The sequence below is a fragment of the Myodes glareolus genome, chromosome 27 (assembly GCF_982192425.1).
Source record: "Myodes glareolus chromosome 27, mMyoGla1.1, whole genome shotgun sequence".
Classification (NCBI taxonomy): domain Eukaryota; kingdom Metazoa; phylum Chordata; class Mammalia; order Rodentia; family Cricetidae; genus Myodes; species Myodes glareolus.
The window spans coordinates 31,743,951-31,763,993 of NC_142052.1; the positions used below are offsets into that span (position 1 = coordinate 31,743,951).

Genomic DNA, 20,043 nt, shown 5'->3' on the forward strand with positions numbered 1-20,043 from the left:
AACAGGATTCAGCATCCATGAGTAGAAGGCACTAGTGAGGGTGTTAGCTTTCCTCTACCTGAATCTCAACCAGTGTTACTTAGGAGAGGACTAGTCTACCTTCTTCTGCACAGTTGCACATCTATAGTATACAAAGTTATCTGTGATTCTTTCTAGCTGTAATCCTTGAACACTGTATACTCTAGAATACTAACATGTTCAAAAGCACTGACATTTCAATATGTTGTCCAGGAAAGTGTCTATGTCTGATATAAAGGCATCAAACCATATCTTCAGCAAGGCAGCCACTGTGATTCACAACAGCAGAAATCACCTGGACTTCTGTTGTCCACCTCGTCTTGGTCTTGAATTTTCAGCTTTCTGACTTCATTGGCAATGTTGGACTCATCTATGATTGCTCCAAATCAGAACGCAGCTTGAAGCTCTAAAATTGAGAAATGGTTCTGCCCAATAATGTGTCATTTAGATTTTCACCACTGTGATATAACTTTTTGAGTTCTGGAAATAGTGAATCTCAAAAGAGAAATGTCTCCATCAGATCTGAACTATAAGGAATAATTTATTATTAATGATTTAAATGGGAGCACAAAGACCACTATGCATTATGATACCCCTGGGCAGGCTAAACGAGAAAGGAGGAACAAAGCAGTTGTCAACATTTCTCTTCTTTAGCTATTGCTGTGACTTCCTCATTGACAGGTGACAATTGGGAAATGTAAGTCAAATAAATCCTTTCCTCCTCAAGCTGCTAAGGACATTGTGATCGATATCACAAGAGAAAACAAATGGGCACAAATAAAAATGCAATCAAAGTCATGTTTCAAGCAATTTGGCAGTCATAACAGAAATGCAGAAAGAAGAAATATGAATAATTTCCATGTGCAAATACAGTCATACATTGTTTACTAAGTATATTAATTTTGATTACTAGACTTTGGAATAGAGAAAGTATATAGTACTCTCAGTATCTCATTTGAATCAAGCTGCCTCTTTACTGGTCATGTTATTAATTGCTACAATATTGGGCAACATTTGAAGTTTCTCCTTACGTATTCACTCTTCCAGTTACCTAGTCTTCTTTCAGGTTTGCTGACTCTCTCTTTCTTTCTTATAAATTCCTCTTTTCCATTTATTCCTTTGGTGTGTAGGTATAAAAAATTTCCAAATACAGAAAAAAAACCCTTGAGATGAATTTACAATAAATAGCTGTAGTGGTTAGATTCCAGTAACTGTGCCAAAAATACCCATGAAAACAACTCAAGGACAGAAATAGATGAGAGGTTCAGTAGGTCCAGTCAGAGATTATACTGATGCAGAAACATAACTCCACTGTGGAGGGCTATCTTTGAACTTCATAGAAACTCTGTTCAGGGGTGACTTGAGGTCGCACTCTTGCTGACATGCTTGGCAGGCCAAGTAAGGAGGAAACAAACCTCCTTTATAATTAGAATGCCCTGCCAATAGTCAGTCCTTGAGTACACATGAGTGCTTTAGAGGTCACTCGCTATGATTAGGTTGGGCTTTGTCTCCTGATGAAGTGTTTCTATATATTATATTACAGCTAAAGTTATTCCCATAACAACAGGCTTCTTGTTTAGATTAACTAGGGCATAAAACTATTGAAATAACTTATATCAAAGTTGGTAGTTTCTGTAGCTATTTCAAGTATTATGAGAACTTAGCTTGGACTGTGATTTGAGTATTATTAGAGAGCACTGACTTTGCAATAAATTATGCAGTTGTATTTTCTACCCTGCATCTTTTGTGTTCTGATTTCTGTGGTACTACCCAGAGTCATCCATAATGGAGGTAGTTGGGAAGGGACCCCAACTATTCGTTCCTGAGACAGGGACCCTGAAAGAATGTCAGGAGTGTCAGAAAATAAGAAAATTAATTACAGGGTAATGGGACAAGATAACTTTTCTCTTTCTGTCTATGCCTTAGAATTTGCGGGAAACTCATGGCACCCATGTATCTATATCAGACTTAGAGATGTGTCTTGAAACTATCAAGTTATATAATTTTTGGTTTCCCTCAGATGAGAATTAAATGGATATAGAAAATTGGAATTGGGTTCAGATAAATGTGGAGAGGAGGCTAACTCAAGGACAGGAATGACCTTGTGGTCAGATACTGACTGACCATCTGTGCTGTGCTTTGTTCTGCTTTTGTATTAAAGGAAATTTTGAAATAAACCCTGGGCTGTTTGGCTGCTGCTTCAGCATGACTGAACACACCTCCCGATTCTCTCCTGTCTTCTGTTTCTTCTGACTTTTCCTTGGCCTCGAGGATCCCCTATCCAGGAACCCCAGCTGACCATGTAGGAGCTACTCCTATAGGTGACATCCAGCTGTGCAGCTTTCTTGGGAGGGGTGTCTACATAGGGACACTGCAAATTCCAAGGGTGCTCTGAGGTGCATTAAGGATATCCTGCGAGCATCAGCAGTTGCATGGTGTAAATATAAAAAAGAAGTTAACTGTACAGCATGAAAAACAAGTAAGGAGTAACTCGATTATAATTGTAAAATAAGTAATAGTATAATAAAAAGTAATATGTATATAATTTTCAAAAAGTTAAATATAAGCCAGGAAAATAGCAAAGAGCTGTTTGTATATTACTTACAGATATTTAAGGGTCAGGGGTACTAAGGAAGGACAATAATAATTGCTTCAGTTTTTGAAATGTATAAAAGATGTGTGCTCCTGGTTTCCTCCAGAATGAAGTATAAATCTAGAGCTTTAAAAAAGTATATGTGAATGAAAGAGTGCATATTTTCTTGGTCTGTGTTTTGACCGTTACTACATTGCTGTTTTATGTGACTATGTTTCCAAAATGTTAAGTGGTACCAGTACCTGTTTGTCTGTCATTCCTGTACATTTTTGTGTATTTACTTTCCTTTTTTTATCCTGAAAGAGATGAGGCAGGCAGCCTCTGCCTTTATCCTTCTGGAAATTTTTATTGAATCAGTTCCAGAACTTTGGGTCCCAAAAGAAAAGCTTCTCTAAGGAGAGGTGTGACACTGACCACCTTCCTTCATTATACTCTGGACTGGACCACCGCCTGACAGCAGTTCCTGCAGGGGGCAGGGGTGAATGCTCATGCTGACATTGGCACAGATCCAAATGAAAGTAACAATTATGTGTCGGCACAACTCGAGGAGTTTTTGAAGCATTCCAGTGAAAGAATATCTTCACACAAATATCCAATCAACAGATCTGAGAGGGAAGAAACCAAAAGCATAAGTACTCCTGCCAGTGTGGAATGGGGCAGCTGCATACTGAATTTGCATATGGCTCATATAGGTCTTTTTTAAACCAGGGTACATCAAAGGAGATTTTGAAGGAGGGAATTTGATAGATTTTAATCCCAAATCCTGAAAAAGATCAGAGATGGGCTGGATTTTATACTTTGGGATTGGTTACATTTCTGCTGACTTGAAAAAGGGGAGAATATGGGGCTTTATTATTTGGTTGTGTTTTGAGTGTGTGTTTCTTTCACTGGCACTTTTAATGTTGAGGCTGTTTTCAGGAAGATATTGTTTCTTTAGCCAGTTCTAGATTCAGAGAAAAAGTGCTTTCCTTTGGCTCTACTTTCAGGTCCAAGGTGTGTTTCTTTGACTAGCCCTTTCTCTCACCCATAGGCTCAAAAAATGGTTTTGCCAATTAGTTTGCTGATTCAAACAAAATAAAAAGAGATATTATAGCACTTGAACAGATTTTTACGCTATCCATTTTATTCTAGACAATGACTGCTGTTGGTTTACTGACTATACCTGTGTTGGCTTAAGATCTTTTAAAAATAAGTTATGATGAGCCCTCCGTTTCTTCCACAGGCCCAAATGATTAGGATAATATGCATAAACTTTATTAGATTGATTACAAACAAACTTTGACTTTACACTTTATGTGTTTAGTTTAAACACATAAATATTATTAGATTGATTACACACAAAATTGATTACAAACTCCTGTGTGAAATACAAAACACTAAATTTACTTATAGAGTTTCACTATAGCATGATTTTTTTCATGGTTTTGCAGAATACATACATTAAATTCAAAGAGTTTTTCTGCAAGATGGTTTATTTTATGGATTTGGAGATTGTTGTGACAAAGGATTTACCACAGAATCCATTCACTGTTATCTCTCCAGTATGTGTTCTTTTATGGATTTAAAAATGAGTAAGATGTGAAAAGTCTTTCTTACACTAATATACATTCATAAAGATTCCCTACACTGTGTGTTCTTTTATTACCATGAACAGTATAGCGGTTTCCAAAGGCTTAACCACACTGACTACATTCATAGGGGTTCTCTTTCCTATGTGATCTTTTGTATATTTGAAGATGACTGTGTTTTACAAAGGCTGTACCAAAATGATTACAATCATAGTGTTTCTCTCTACAATGTGTTTTTTATGCAATTGAAGATGACTGCAACTTGGAACGGCCTTATCACACTGATTACATTCATGGTGTTTCTATCCAGTATGTGTTCTTCAAAGCAATTGAAGATTACTGTGCGGTGCAAAAGACTTACAACACTGATAACATTCATAGCATTTCCTTCTCTCCAATATGTTTTCCTTTATGCAGTTGAAGACTATGCATTTTTGCCACATTGGTTACATGCATAGGGTTTCTCTACAGTATGCGTTTATTAAGCAATTGAAGATGACTGAGACATGCAAGAGCCTTAACACAGTGATTACATATAGGGTTTCTCTCTAGTATGTGTTCTTTTATGATTTTGAAGACCAATTTGTTGGGCAAAGGACTTACCACACTGATTACACTCATAGGGTTTCTCTCCAGTATGTGTTCTTTTATGCAAATGAAGTTTACTGGGTTTGGCAAAGGCCTTACCATATTAATTACATTCATAGAGTTTCTCTCCAGTATGTGTTCTTTTATGCAGTTGAAGATAACTGTGGCAGGCAAATGCCTTACCATATTAATTACATTCATAGGGTTTCTCTGCAGTATGTATTCTTTTATGCAATTGAAGACTATTGTGGTGGGCAAAGACCTTACCACATTGATTACATTCATAGGGTTTCTCTCCAGTATGTGTTCCTTTATGCAGTTGAAGACTAATGTGTTGGGCAAAGGCCTTACCACATTGATTACATTCATAGGGTTTCTCTCCAGTATGTGTTCTTTTATGCACTTGAAGATGACAGTGCTGGGCAAATGCCTTACCACATTGATTACATTCATAGGGTTTCTCTCCAGTATGTATTCTTTTATGCAATTGAAGACTATTGTGGTGGGCAAAGGCCTTACCACACTGATTACATTCATAGGGTTTCTCTCCAGTATGTGCTCTTTTATGCAATTGAAGACTAATGTGTTGGGCAAAGGCCTTATCACATTGATTACATTCATAGGGTTTTTCTCCAGTATGTGTCCTTTTATGCATTTGAAGATGACTGTGCTGGGCAAATGCCTTACCACATTGATTACATTCATAGGGTTTCTCTCCAGTATGTGTTCTTTTATGGAAATGAAGACTACTGTGCTGGGCAAAGGCCTTACCACATTGATTACATTCATAGGGTTTCTCTCCAGTATGTGTTCTTTTATGCACTTGAAGATGACATTGCTGGGCAAATGCCTTACCACATTGATTACATTCATAGGGATTCTCTCCAGTATGTGTTCTTTTATGCCGTTGAAGACTACTCTGTTGGGCAAAGGCCTTACCACATTGATTACATTCATAGGGTTTCTCTCCAGTATGTGTTCTTTGATGACTTTGAAGATTACTGCATTTGGAAAAAGCCTTACCACATTGATTACACTCATAGGGTTTCTCTCCAGTATGTGTTCTTTGATGACTTTGAAGACTACTGTGTTGGGCAAAGGCCTTACCACATTGATTACATTCATAGGTTTTCTCTCCAGTATGTGTTCTTTGATGACTTTGAAGATTACTGTGTTTTGAAAAGGCCTTACCACATTGATTACACTCATAGGGTTTCTCTCCAGTATGTGTTCTTTGATGACTTTGAAGATTACTGTGTTTGGAAAAGGTCTTACCACACTGATTACATTCATAGGGTTTCTCTCCAGTATGTGTTCTTTTATGCAATTGAAGTTTAATGTGTTGGGCAAAGGCCTTACCACACTGATTAGTTTCATAGGGTTTCTCTCCAGTATGTGTTCCTTTGTGCTTTCGAAGATCACTGTTTTCATCAAAGGCCTTACCACATTTATTACATTCATAGAGATTCTCTCCAGGATGTATTCTCTTATGACTTTGATGAGTTTCATAAAGAACAAAGTCTTTATCATCTTGTCTGTATTCATAGGGTTTTTTCTCAGTGTGCTTTCTTTTAAGCACTTGAATATTACTGTGATAAGCAAAGGCTTTACCACACTGCTTACTTTAGAGCATTTTTGCCCATTATGTGTTTTTTCATTCTGTAGAAGGTGAGTGTCATAAGACAAGGCTTTAACACAGTGAGGATACATGGAAAGTTTCTTCTCACCATTTGGATTCCTTTCAATCCTGCAACAATAAGTGGCACATTTAAAAGATGTACCACATTCAAAACACTGTTGAACCTTATATCTATATGAATTAATTTTATAACTTGATCCAATTCTAAAAGGAATTAGGTATTAAGATTTCATAACTCTGTTTAAAATCATGTTTGCTTTTTAATTAATGATCAGGTTGCATCTAGCAATATGAGTATAATGATAAATTCCTTTGTCATGGTTTACCTTTTCACATTTACAAAAACATTTTATCTTATATTATTCACACTTTTGAAGACAACTGAATACACTGAGAGATTTACCAACTTTACTGCATTCATAAATTTTACTATACTGTGAATAATAGATATTTGCTAAGTGAACTAGGACATTCATAAGTATTTGCACAAACCTAGAACTCATGTGGCATTTTTGTAATTTTTTATATTAATAATGATGTAGAAAACCATCAGTATTGTATACTTGAATGAAATTCAACAAGTATACTCTACATGGGAACTATTGCTGCTCTTCTTTTTGTTCTCAAGGAGATGTATGTCAAATCTTTCCATATCCCTATCCTCATAAGCTTATATACACATAGGAAAGAATAATTCACAGATATGAAGTTGAGGTATATGGATTTGTGAGGATTTAATAACCATATATGCACTTAAAGCTGTGCTTATTGCATTGTTGCTTTTATTTAAAAGTTCTAGGAAAAAGTGAAATCCTATCAGAGGTATATTGTTATCAACTTGCACATGAAAATTACCCTACATGTCTTCTAGAACATTGCCAATATTCTTCAGTGTTATGGTCTTCCCAAATGTAACCTGAAATACAGGACCAGAATATATGTCATATCATTTAACAGTGTTCAACATTTAGCTTATTATCTTAAGTGCACCTAAGAAATATGATTGCTTTATTCACCTCATTCTTCTTTCTAAATAAAATTGCAGAAAAACATCCTTAACCAAGGAAAAGTTGTTTCCATACTTTGAAACATGAAGGAAATTCAATTTTACCTATAGAAATGAAGTTCCTGTAGGTCTCCAGCATTACATCTTTATAGAGATTCTTCTGGGAAAGATTCAGCAAATTCCACTCTTCCTCAGTGAAGTTGATATACACATCATCATAGGTCACTCCCTTCTAAAATATACCACACATGTGTAAAATGGAAAGCATGACAGTGATAACGTTGGAAATGCATACTGCTTTCAGAGTATAGACATATGATTCTGGTGTTCCTTACTCTTATTCCATGACATAGACAGTCACTTTTGAAGGAAATTGAAAAGCAAAGTAAACTCTGTCATTTCTGTACTATTTATAAGGGATATCACCTCAGAAGAGCAATGTCTATTGACAGGAAGAGACAACAATAAAGATCAACAGTATGTAGTATGCATGAGAACATTGTACGAAGAGTTACAGACCACACAAAAAAGTAATATGGACACACTGGGTGTATTGTGTCTTTAACCACAACACTCAGAAAACAGAGGAGGATATATTTGTCTCTAAGTAGAATGTCAGTCAAGCCTATGCAATCAGGTCCAGGACCGGTAGAAGGACACATTAAGACACTGTCTCCATTGCAAAAAATCAGTGAAACAGACAAATGGAACAGAAAGAACTGAAAGACATTTATTGAAGTTCTTACGAATAATTTTGCATTCACTCCAGGTCTGTATTTATCTTCCAGCTATCTAAGTGCCATAATTTAAACTGTAATTCCAATAACATTTTGTAGAATGGAACTTCATGTATAAAGCAGTTAAAATGGACAGATGAAAACACTAGAAATATAAATGTTGGTCATTAATAATCAACACAGGGCTGGTGAGAGGGCAGAGTAATTCAGAGTTCTTGCTGGTCTTGAGTGGCGGTGAGCACATTTTCTAGTACTTACATGGGGATCACAAATTTCCATTGTTCCATGATCAAGAATTCTGAGATCTTTTGATCACCTTGATGACCAGGTACACATGTAATGAATATCCATGCAGACATATAAAATCGTCATATTGATTTTACAAAAAAAAATCAAGTCAAGAATAATAAGCCAGACGAATTTCATGTACTTGCAATTAAGTGACTTGAATGCTCAGGCAGTATTAATGTCATAAATACATGACATCCTGGAAATCAGAGTGAAATCCTCCTTGAAATTTTAAAATTCAAGATACAAATGAAGCTAAGCACAGCAGCATATATTTGTCATATAAAAACCCTGTATTCCAGGGCTATCACCCTAAAATATAAAAATGAATAGAGCCAAAAATGATGCCCCCCTTTACTTTCAGGAATTTGGAACCACACATTAAGGGTTACTTAGACAAGCGAACAAAATAATTAAAATAGCAGGTTGCTAAACTCTGTAAAAGCAACTCTTTCTGCTATATTTTATTTTAACTTATAGAATATAGGTAAGATATAGAATACATAGATCAAGCCTATTATGATAGCAAAATCATTTCAGTATAAGTAAAAAATTGTCAAATTAATGACAAACACAAAACAGTAGAGATAAATGTCAGGAAATAGTTGAGGGTATTGAGACTCACCACATACAGTGAGGAATTTCATCTAGACAGGCTTCTCCTACTAAAGATTCACACTTGTCTGCATTTGTCTTTATTGCATACCTCTAATTGTTTACTGTCCAGGGGTGCTTTTTAAAATGCTAAGCACTTCTTAAAAATGTAAGCTGCATCATTGCTAAGGGAAATACAGCAGAGCCTGCTTTCCCCACCCAGTCCAGCCTGGCGGAGCTGCTTGCTACATATAAGCAGCATGCACTGCCCTACTTCCAGGCACACAGCCAGTACATGCAACCATTATGCAAGCTTCAGCATGCTCCTCACAAACTCCATCCAAATACCTGGTCTCCTAAAAGAACTAGAGCTCATACTAGCAGCACATCCCAGAAATTCTACATGTCAAAATGGTTCATCTTTTTTTCCTGCTGCTGCTGCTGAGTCAGGAAAACCTCTCTTAAAGGAGGTGTGGCATGCCATCAGGAAACAGCAACACGCTGTGTTAAACCTCTCGATGTTTTTTTCCTGGAATTCGTTTTCAAGCCCTCTCAGGTTTTACATGGATTTAGTTGGCTATGTGGGCACCAATTTGTTCCAAAAAAAAGGGCCACTTGTCCTTCCCAGCCACTCAGCTAGCTTAAATCCAAAAATAATTACACAGAAAATATTAATTACAACACTGCTTGGCCCATTAGCTCTAACTTCTTATTGGCTAACACTTACATATTAATATAACACATCTCCATTAATCTGTATATCACCATGAGGTCATGGCCTACCAATAAATCACATCTAGTAACTTTATCTAATGGTTTGGAAAGTCAGATATTTTCCCTTGAATGCTGGCTCTTTCCTGGGTCAGGACACCTGTTCTGGTGTACTGCCTTGTCAAGGTCTACCGGCTGCTTTTGTGATTTTGATATGTTTGTTATCATTTTCCTTGCCTATGGGTGTTCCACCTATGTCTGTAAAAACTAGAAACCTCATGGAGATCTGCCCTTATTCTTACTCTTCTTTTTCTTCTCCTCACTATTTCTACATTTTCCACTAAATCTCCGTTCTTCTCCTTACTCTTCGCCTTATTCTTTCTCTTCTATGTTCTTCCTTCACTTCATTTTTTTCCTCTTGCATGAAAAATAAAGAAGACACAGAAGTAATGTTCTTAAGTTTAACTTTACATTCAAATCCTCCCCTGCTGTAGATATCCATTTCGGAGCTCTATGGGGGTACTGAGGCTGGTAATCAAGGCCCCCTAATAGAGACAGAAATGACACCCCACCTTTTCTCTTCTATTGTCCTTCCAGCAGAAGGTGTGACACAAATTAAAGCTTCAAGTTTACAAGCTTGACCCTTACAGCTTCAAGTTCTAAAAGAAGAGTCATCCTGTCGGCTTGAGTTTTGAACTCCTCCTCAGCTGAAGTCACCTTTTCATCATATTTGCATGGAATACAAGGATCTTTATACACTTTTCCCATTTCTGGAGATTATCCACATTCTTCTTCCTCAGATTTCTTGTCGCACTAATTTTCTAATCATGCCCTTTACTAATCCCTGACTATCCAGCCAACCCACAGGATAGAGTCCATCAGTCAGGGAATTGCTAGTTCCACATTAGGTCAATTCTTCCAAATAAACTGTATGAAAATGTCTACTGTTTGAACTTCTGCCCACAGTGAAGATTTCCCTTTACAAGTATCTTTCAGTGTTATCCCAGTAAGGGGTTGCAATCCTGCAGCTGTCTAATTCTGGTTGGTTCCAGCATGATGTATAGAGCCATCAGCCAGGTCCTAGGCTTCTCTTCCATATTCAGCCAATCATATGGAATAGGCTATAGGTGTATGTTTAACAGCAGAAGGCATTGTAACAGGAGTAGAAATGATTGGCATCTGGCCACTTACTCATGTAGCTTCTTTGTGCCTTTGCCTCTGCTTGGTCTTGATCTCTTATATACCACTTGCATTTGATGAAAGATTGCAGCTGTATATGTCCTACTTTATAACTTGATAGATCTGATAATACCCAGCTCATGATGGGCACTATAGGTTACATGATAAGGTGTTTACCCACTGTCAAATTTCTGTTTCTCCCAGAGACTGGAATTAATGGCATGTGCTTATGTTTGACTATATTTATTTTTGAAAGTGATTATATGGGCAGCAGTAGCAGACACCTGGAATGCATTTAAGAGGCCCTTTATTGTACCAGTTTTCCAGAGATCCTTTTCTTGTAACTCAGTATTCTTCTTTTCCTGTGTGTGTGTGTGTGTGTGTGTGTGTGTGTGTGTGTGTGTGTGTGTATGTATGTATGCATGCATGTATGTAGACTATGTATCAAAGACCATAAATTGCAGTGATCTTCCTGCCTCTGTGTCAAGATTACTGGTACTAAAAGAATGTACTACCACACTGTCCAAGGATGCCTAGTCAGGGTCAGAAACCTAATGTTGATTCAAAAGTAGATTTCTCCTCCATTTGACAGAATTAGTCTTAGGAAGGGACCAGCTCCCTAATGGTTTATCCAATGAAAAGTAGTCAGTCCTTTATCCTTACATACACAACCACCAAAAATGGAAGCAGTGAATTAATTCATGAATCAGCATACTTATTTACCCATGCTTAACAAGGATGAAGTTGGAAGGGATTTGTGGCAGGGATGAAATGAACAAATAAACCCCAAAAGTAATGTAACTTCTTTTAATTAACATTGTTGGGGCTTAATTTTAAATTAAACAGAGCAGCTAGATAGTTGGCTCAGCAATTAGAGAACTGGGTGCTATTACAGAGGACCCTGAATGCATTCCTGGACCCTGCATGCTAGCTCACCATCCGTTCTAAATCCAGTCCCAGGTATCTCATCCCTTCTTCTGCCCTCTGTAGGTACTGTGCACAGGCATATTCACGCAAAACACCATATAACTAAATAATTTTAAGGTTAGAAAAAATAAAGGATGAAATTCTCTACAGTAATGTCACAACCCTGAGAGAGGCAGCAAGGCAGGTCTAGTTAAAATGGACTCCTTGTCTTCTATGGCAACAGCTGTGGCCTTCTGCATTGCCACCCTGCACAGAGCAAAAGCAGCTTTGTTCTGAGATTAATAGAGATCACCATAACCATTCTTTCAGAAGCACTGTATAGAGGGCTGTTAGGTGAGTGACTTTTCCTTGAAGTTTTCTGGCTTTGTGTTCTCCATGTTTTGTATCTGTGAGAATTATGGTTTTGGTACAGTTATCTTTTAGATCAAGCATCAAGATTAACAATCAACTTTTCACAGTGTCATCTACTTGATTTTCAACTAAGACCTTACGGTATCATATGAACATGCCAGAGGCATTTCTATCTATCATTTGTCTAACTCATATATGTTCCTACATGACTTTGAGGTAAGAATGTCCCTATAATCTGTTTTTACATTGTATTCATGTTCAGTAGTGGATTTATTAACTGAGCATGCTTAAGGAAAAGGAAAACATTATATGAGTAAGTTCAGACATCCTAAGTAAAATCCCCATTCTTCCTTTGTTAACAAAAAACCACTGCTTTGAAAATTACTGCTGTGCACTTTGTGCCTCCTGCAAGCAATAATTTTTGTCTCGTTTTGTTTGTCTTGGCTGTTGAGATGCTATTTTTGGGAGTCAAACTGACTACCTCTGGGATTAACTAATACACAAAGAATTGATTATATCTGAGAGAGATTTTACTTAAATGTTTTGAAATGGGAAAATCCTCATGGTGGCATACAGATTAGTAGGTATGGGTTAGTCAAGATGTGAGAGATAGCCAATAAGAGGCTAGAACTAATGGGCCAGGCACTGTTTAAATGAATACAGTTTCCATGTAATTATTTTGGGTGTAAACTAGCCAGGGAGCCACCAGGAACACAGCCCACCATTCCTTTTTGCAACAGCTTTCTAGACAAAAAGGCAGAAATGTTATTGAAGTTCTTAGTAATTCCATCATTGACAGGAGACCGAAAACATCAAAAATATTTTAGGAGCTATGACCTTTGTTGCTAAGTGATTCTGGGGTCCATAGGAAGCAGGAAAGTTTAAAGTGGTACTGAAGGCCTGTAAGGAGAAAAGGACCCTTCATTAATCTCTATTCTATGTGCAGACCTAACATTTCAACGTGGCTATGTCAAACCGCTGGCAAAGGAATATAGTCTGTGGAGATCAAGAAATGGCAACTTATCTATCAGAAATAACTGTTTAACTAATTTCACATTAGCAACCACAACTACAAACAAGCTAGAAAATTTTAAGCTTCCTTCCTACCCCTGCTTTCTGAACTGTGACTATGATTTCTTGAAATACGTGGACAGTGAACTCCGATTTTTACAAAAGGACCTCTGTATCACTACTCCATAATAAAATCTGGACAGCATTAGAACACAAATTTCCCTCCCTCTTTGCCTTCTTACTGTGAAGTCAAGGTTTACCCTGGAATCTCTGAATCATTTGGACTAGAAGGCAGAAAATGTGTGGTAGAAATGATGTAATTATAATTTCTAAAAATTATGTTAAGAAACTGTAACAAGCTTTATGGCCATGTTCTCCAGGGCACCTCCAGCTCCTGCTGCAGGGACTTCTTGATTTCTCAAGACCCTCCCCTCCCCCCATGTTTGCCCTTTTTTCTGCAGGGTCCTTGGAACTTCAAGAGTCCTGTGCCTGTGCTGAGGACAACCTTACAGACCTGTGAGTGGGTGCAATCCCTGGGCAGGGAGGAAAGTCTGGGAAAGAAGCACTGGGCCCCTCAGCTCCTGCTGCAGGGGCTTTTTTGTTCCAAGCATCCCTGCTACCCCACCCCACCCCAACCCCACAAGCATGACCGACTGCCAGCAAGGTCCTTGACCCAGGAACAGTTCCTGCTCCTGCACTGAGGCTATCCACCCAGAGGGTAACAGTTCCTGTTCCTGCACTGAGGAGATCCACCCAGAGTCAATCACAGCATAGACTGAACCAAGATGCCAAGAATATCCTGGCTGCATTTGAAGGAAGAGATGGGCAGGCATCAATGCAAGAATTGCTTCAACAACCTGAAAAGCAACATGACAACACCAGATTCCTGGGATCACACAACAAGAAGACTTGAACACCCTATTCAAGAAGAAGTACAATAAATCAACTTTAAACATAACATTATGAAAATAATAGAGGACCTTAAACAGGAGGTGAAAAACTGCTACAAAGAAATGGAGAAGACAAACAAAAAGTTAGAAGAAATCTCTCAAAGATACTCAAGAAAACCAAGATAAAGCAATCAAACAGGTAATCAAGACTTGAAAGATGAAATGGAGGTAATGAAGAAAACAGAAACCGAGGGAAGACTGGATATGGAAAATCTGGGTAATTGATCAGGAACTACAGAGACAAGCATAACCAACAGAATACAAGAGATAGAAGAAAGAATCTCAGAAACTGAAGAAACTATAGAGGAAATAAACTCTATGATTAAAGAAAATAACAAATCCAACAAATTCCTAATACAAAACATCCAGGAAATCTGGGACACCATAAAAAGACCAAACTTCTCGTTTGGACCTAGGGAGTTAAGTCCAGTGTTCCGATGTGGGTCTCTGTCTCTATCTCCATCCATCGCCAGATGAAGGTTCTATGGTGATAAGCAAAATATTTATCAGTATAGCTATGGGCCTAGGCCATTTCAGGCACCCTGTCTTCTGTCCAGAGAACAATCTGGGGATCTCTCCTTGGACCTGGGATCCCCTTTATAATCAAGTCTCCTGTAAACCCTAAAATGACACCCTTAGTTGAGATATATTCTTCCCTGATCCCATATCCATCCTTCCTCCCTCCCCCCCATCCCAGTCCACAGCGCTTTCCCCATTCCTCCCCTACTCCCTTCTCTCTAACCCTCTCCCCTTCCAACAACCCTCCCCCCCATGCATCCGAGGTTACCTGGGACTCTTGTCAATTTCCAATCTCCAGGCAGATAGCTACATGATTTTCATCAGGTTCACCTTATTTAGCTTGTCTAGGATCACGAATAATAGGCTCAAAGACCTTTAATTATGGTTAGAATCCACATATGAGTGAATACATACCATATTCCTCTTTTTGGGTCTGGCTTACCTCACTCAGTAAAGCGTTTTCTATTTCCATCCATTTGCATGCAAAATTCAAGATGTCATTGTTTTTTACCGCTGAGTAAAACTCTAATGCGTATATGTTCCACACCTTTTCAAACCATTCTGCTATTGAGGGACACCTAGGTTGTTTCCAGGTTCTGGCTATTACAAATAGTGCTGTTATGAACATAGTTGAACAAATGCTTTTGTGGTTTCTTGGGTTTCTTTGAGAGAATTATTGATGTCTTCCAATTTTTTGTTTGTGTTTTCCTCGATTTCTTTAAGGGAATTTTCATTTCCTCATCATACTCACAAAAGTTACATTAAAAATCATTTTCGTCTCTGTCTCCATCCATTGCCAGATAGAGACAGAGACCCATATTGGAACACTGGACTTAACTCCCTAGGTCCAAACGAGAAGCAGAAGGAAAGAGAACGTGAGCAAAGAAGGCAAGACCAGAGGGAACCTTCATCCGATGATGGATGGCGATACAGACGGAGACCCACATTGGAGCACCGGACTGAGCCCCCCAAGGTCCAAATGAGGAGCAGAAGGATGAAGAAAATGAAAAAGGAAATAAGGACTGCGATGGATCTAATGAGAGTTTACCAAGGCCAGTTGGACTGGGACTGAACAAGGATACGATCCAACCAGATTCTCTGAATGTGGCCAGATTCTCTGAATGTGACTGGCTCGGAGTCTTTCTGAAAAGCCATTGACAATGACACTGGGACTTGTTTCCTCTGCATATACTGGATTTTGGGGATCCAGTCTGTCTGGACACTCACCTTCCTGGACCTGGAGGGAGGGGGGAGGAACTTGAACTTCCCACAGGGCTGGAAAACCTGACTGCTCTTAGGGATGGAGAGGGAGGAGGAGAGGGAGTGGGGAGAGTGGGAGGGTGTTGGGAGGAGGGGCGGAAATGGAAACTTTTACAATTTAATAAAATTACTTTTAAAAAAAAGACCAAACTTAAGAATAATAGGGATAGAAGGAGGAGAAGAATTACAGCTCAATGGCCCAGAAAATATATTCAACAAAATTTTATAAGAAAACTTTTCCAACCTAAAGAAGGATGTTCCTATGGAAGTTCAAGAAGCATACAGAACAACAAAAACACTGGATTAAAAAAAGCATCCCCTCACCATATAATAATGAAATCACAAAACATACAGAATAACGAACGAATATTAAGAGTTGCAAGGGAAAAAGGTCAAGTAACATATAAAGGAAAACCTATCAGAATTACACCTGACTTCTCAATGGAAACCATGAAGGCCAGAAGGTCTTGGATAGATGTGCTGCAGACACTAAGAGACCATGGATACAAGCCCAGACTACTATACCCAGCAAAGCAAAGCTTGCATTCACCATCGATGGAAAAAACAAGATATTCCAGTACAAAAACAGATTTAAACAATACATAGCCACAAATCCAGCCTTACAGAAAATCCTAGCAGGAAAACCAAAAACCAGGAATCCAACAACACCCATAATAACACAAGCATCTGACAACCCTCCACCAGCACAACTCAAAGGAGGAAAACACACAAACACCACCACCAGAAAAAATAACCAGAGTTAGCAAACACCGGTCATTAATATCACTTAATATCAATGGACTCAATTCACTCATTAAAAAAACACAGGTTTGAGAATGGATATGAAAACAGGATCCAACATTATGCTGTTTAGAAGAAACACACCTCAAACTCAAAGACAGACACTATCTCAGTGTAAAGGGTTGGGAAAAGGTTTTCCAATCAAATGGTCCAAAGAAACAAGCAGATGTGGCTATACTAATATCTATCAAAATTGATTTCAAACTAAAATCAATCAGAAGAGATGGAGAAGGACACTTTATTCTCATAACAGGAACAATTCTCAATCCTGAATATCTATGCCCCTAATATAAAAGCACACACATATGTAAAAGAAACATTACTAGAACTCAAAGCATATATCAAAACCCACACTCTAATAGTAGGAGATTTCAACACTACTCTCTCATCAATGAACAGGTCAACCAGACAGAAACGTAACAGATCAATAAGAGAACTAACAGATGTAATGAATCAAATGATCTTAACAGATATCTATAGAACATTCCACCCAAACAGAAAAGATTATACCTTCTTCTCAGCATCTCATGGAACCTTCTCAAAAAATGATCGCATAATTGGTAACAAAGCAAACATCCATAGATACAAAGAAATTGCAGTGCTCAACACAATACACATCTGAGAAATGTCTGCAGATCAGAAACTCCTTTGTCGCCTGGAACTAAGCTTTACTGCATCACACCACTGCAGCTAGTGGCAGCATCACATTAAAAGCATTCTAATCATGCATTGCAAGAAGAAGATCAATATCATCATTTCCTACCAGTGCCTAAAATATTTGTAATATTTGTAACACATATCTGAAATTGGAATGCAATATTGAGAACTTCTGGAATCTAGACCTTCAGTTTTCTTATCTCTCTTCCCACTGCACACCAAGAGCAGTGCCCATGTGTGTACTCTGGACAATCACCATCATATTCTGAATTTCCAGAGTCACCCCTGCCCCAGTAAAGTCATATACAGCGAAGCTCAGAGCACAAGGGCCACTGCCAACATGAACCACATGGACCAACAAAACTAGAGTCTGTCTCATGATCAGTCCAAGTCACAGCAGAAATGACAGTTCAACAGATCTGAACACTCAACACTCACCATGGTATAGCTTGTGATCTTCCTTACTACTCCTACTGCAGAGGCAGAATAGAATCATGGAAAGAACCCACAACTGTCTGCCACTAGTACTCTTGATTCCTAACCCTTCCCAGAATCCCTCACTGGCTAGGGCCACCCAGCTGGGCTTCTCAATATTAGCAGCTTCTGTATAGGAGGATTAGAGATCAAATGACTCAGTCAGCACAATCCTTCCAGTTCTGCCCTCCCAGTCCAGCAGACAGGGCCCTAGTTTAGAAAATTTGTATTTAGTACACATTATTCCACTCTCCTAGAGCACATCCTGTTCCTCATCCAAAGTACAGGGTCCTTTGCATGCAGATTCCATTGCACACTCACTTTCCAGTGCAGCCATCCCATTGCCCCAGAGATGGGAAATCCTAAAGACACAGGTCACATATAATGTAATCATTGTTCCTGTGTAACTGTGATTACTTTGTAACTGTTGCTAAAGAAAAGCAGACCATGAATTAGAAAACAATCAAGATCATGTTAGGGCTTGGAGGGAGCAAAGACAATGTGAATATGATGTAGTTTTAATCTCAAAAATTATTTTGAAAAGTTGAAACAGGCTTTATGACCATGTGCTCCAGAGACTGATTTGTATTAGAGCACAATTAATACTTCTCATGTACTTTCCCTAAAGATGAAAATCTTAATCCAGAAAAGTAACAGTCCTATTAAGCAGGGCCACATTTTACACAGATCATCTATTTTCGATGAACTATTGTAAATATCACAATTAGGTTTGAAGATAAGGTCAGGCCCATACCCAGATTGTCTGTGGACTGCAAACAATGATCAATTGGGACAGTCATACAGCATCACAATTGACTGCTGATTCCACATCAGTAATCTCAGTTGAAGAAGGAAAGCTCTCTCCCTCAGGCCAACCTCTCACTTCCAGCACTGTGTCGCCACCAACTTCAAAGTTGGTCAATGAATTCAATTTCTATACCAATCCCTCTTCATTTCCAAGTCCCCAACAAAAGCCAGAAAGATCAGCAGACACTCATTAACTGCTCTATTTTTCTTTCTCACTGACTAGTAAAGGACAAACCTGGAAGGAGTTGGAGGACTGTCTTCACAGAACAGAGCAGCAGAGGCAAGATTACGTGTTCAAGTTAATTCTCAATTACGTAGCATGAGGCAAGCCTAAAGTATAGGAGACATTGCTCTGCATAGAAATCAATATAATTTGAAAGAAGTGAAATGAAACTATCAATGACTTAGAAACACTGGAGAACAGAAACAAATAGAAATAAGAGCAATACACTTAAAGAAAGTATTTGAAACTGATACCAAAAAGTGATTTTTAAGGTGATGATAATAATGCACTTTTAGCTGGGCAGTGGTGGTGCACGCCTTTAATCCCAGCACTCGGGAGGCAAAAGCCGGTGGATTTTTGTGAGTTTGAGGCCAGCCTGACCTACAAGAGCTAGTTCCAGGACAGGCTCCAAAGCTACAGAGAAACACCAAAAAAATGCACTTTTAAGATTAAATAAAATTTTCTATATTGACTTTAAGGAAGAGTAGGCCCTTCCCTAGGAGAGAGGATGCCATTAACAAGAGATAGATTGATGGTGCCCATATACATATGTTGACTGCTGAGATCTGTAACATAGATAGCTAGTTAATGGCCTGTATTTCAAATCTCTGAGCCGACATACCTCTGTCAAGCAAGATCGATCATATATCTCCTACCAAAAGCAATCTACAGATTGAATACAATGCCCATCAAAGTCCCATCAAAATTCTTCAAAGACTTTGAAAGAATGGTACTCAAATTCATATGCAAAAAACAAAAAAAAAAACCCAAGATAGCCAAAACAATCCTATACAATAAAAGAACTTCTGGAAGCATCACTATCCCTGACTTCAACCTTTACTACAGAGCTACAGTACTGAAAACAGCCTGGTATTGGCATAAGAACAGACAGGAGGACCAATGGAACTGAAAAGAAGACCCAGATATCAATCCACATATCTTTGAATATCTGATATTTGACAAGGAAGCAAAAAATATCAAATGGAAAAATGAAAGCATATTTAACAAATCGTGCTGGCATAACTAGATATCAACAAGTAGAAATACTAAAATAGACTGATATCTATCACCATGCACAAAACTCAAGTCCAAATTGATCAACGATCTCAACATAAAGCCAGCCACACTGAAACTTATAGACT

At 38.3% G+C, this 20,043-nt stretch overlaps 1 protein-coding gene and 1 long non-coding RNA gene across 2 annotated transcripts; both read right to left on the reverse strand.

Annotated features, from left to right (window-relative positions):
* Positions 1 to 386: 386 nt before the first annotated feature.
* Positions 387 to 6,636, reverse strand: LOC148117679 (uncharacterized). The gene has a single exon (XM_087902346.1). The coding sequence runs from the start codon at positions 6,475 to 6,477 to the stop codon at positions 4,645 to 4,647; it is 1,833 nt and encodes a 610-aa protein (XP_087758472.1). The 5' UTR covers positions 6,478 to 6,636; the 3' UTR covers positions 387 to 4,644.
* Positions 6,637 to 7,166: 530 nt separating this feature from the next.
* Positions 7,167 to 9,238, reverse strand: LOC148117680 (uncharacterized). Its single transcript, XR_015736847.1, has 2 exons — positions 7,518 to 9,238; positions 7,167 to 7,322 (listed from the first exon to the last, which is right to left on the reverse strand). It is a non-coding gene; the product is annotated as an uncharacterized LOC148117680 (long non-coding RNA).
* Positions 9,239 to 20,043: the final 10,805 nt, after the last annotated feature.

Bases quoted from the DNA above. Each gene is read 5' to 3' on its own strand.
- LOC148117679 (XM_087902346.1), bottom strand. From the start codon at position 6,477: ATGTATCCTCACTGTGTTAAAGCCTTGTCTTATGACACTCACCTTCTA.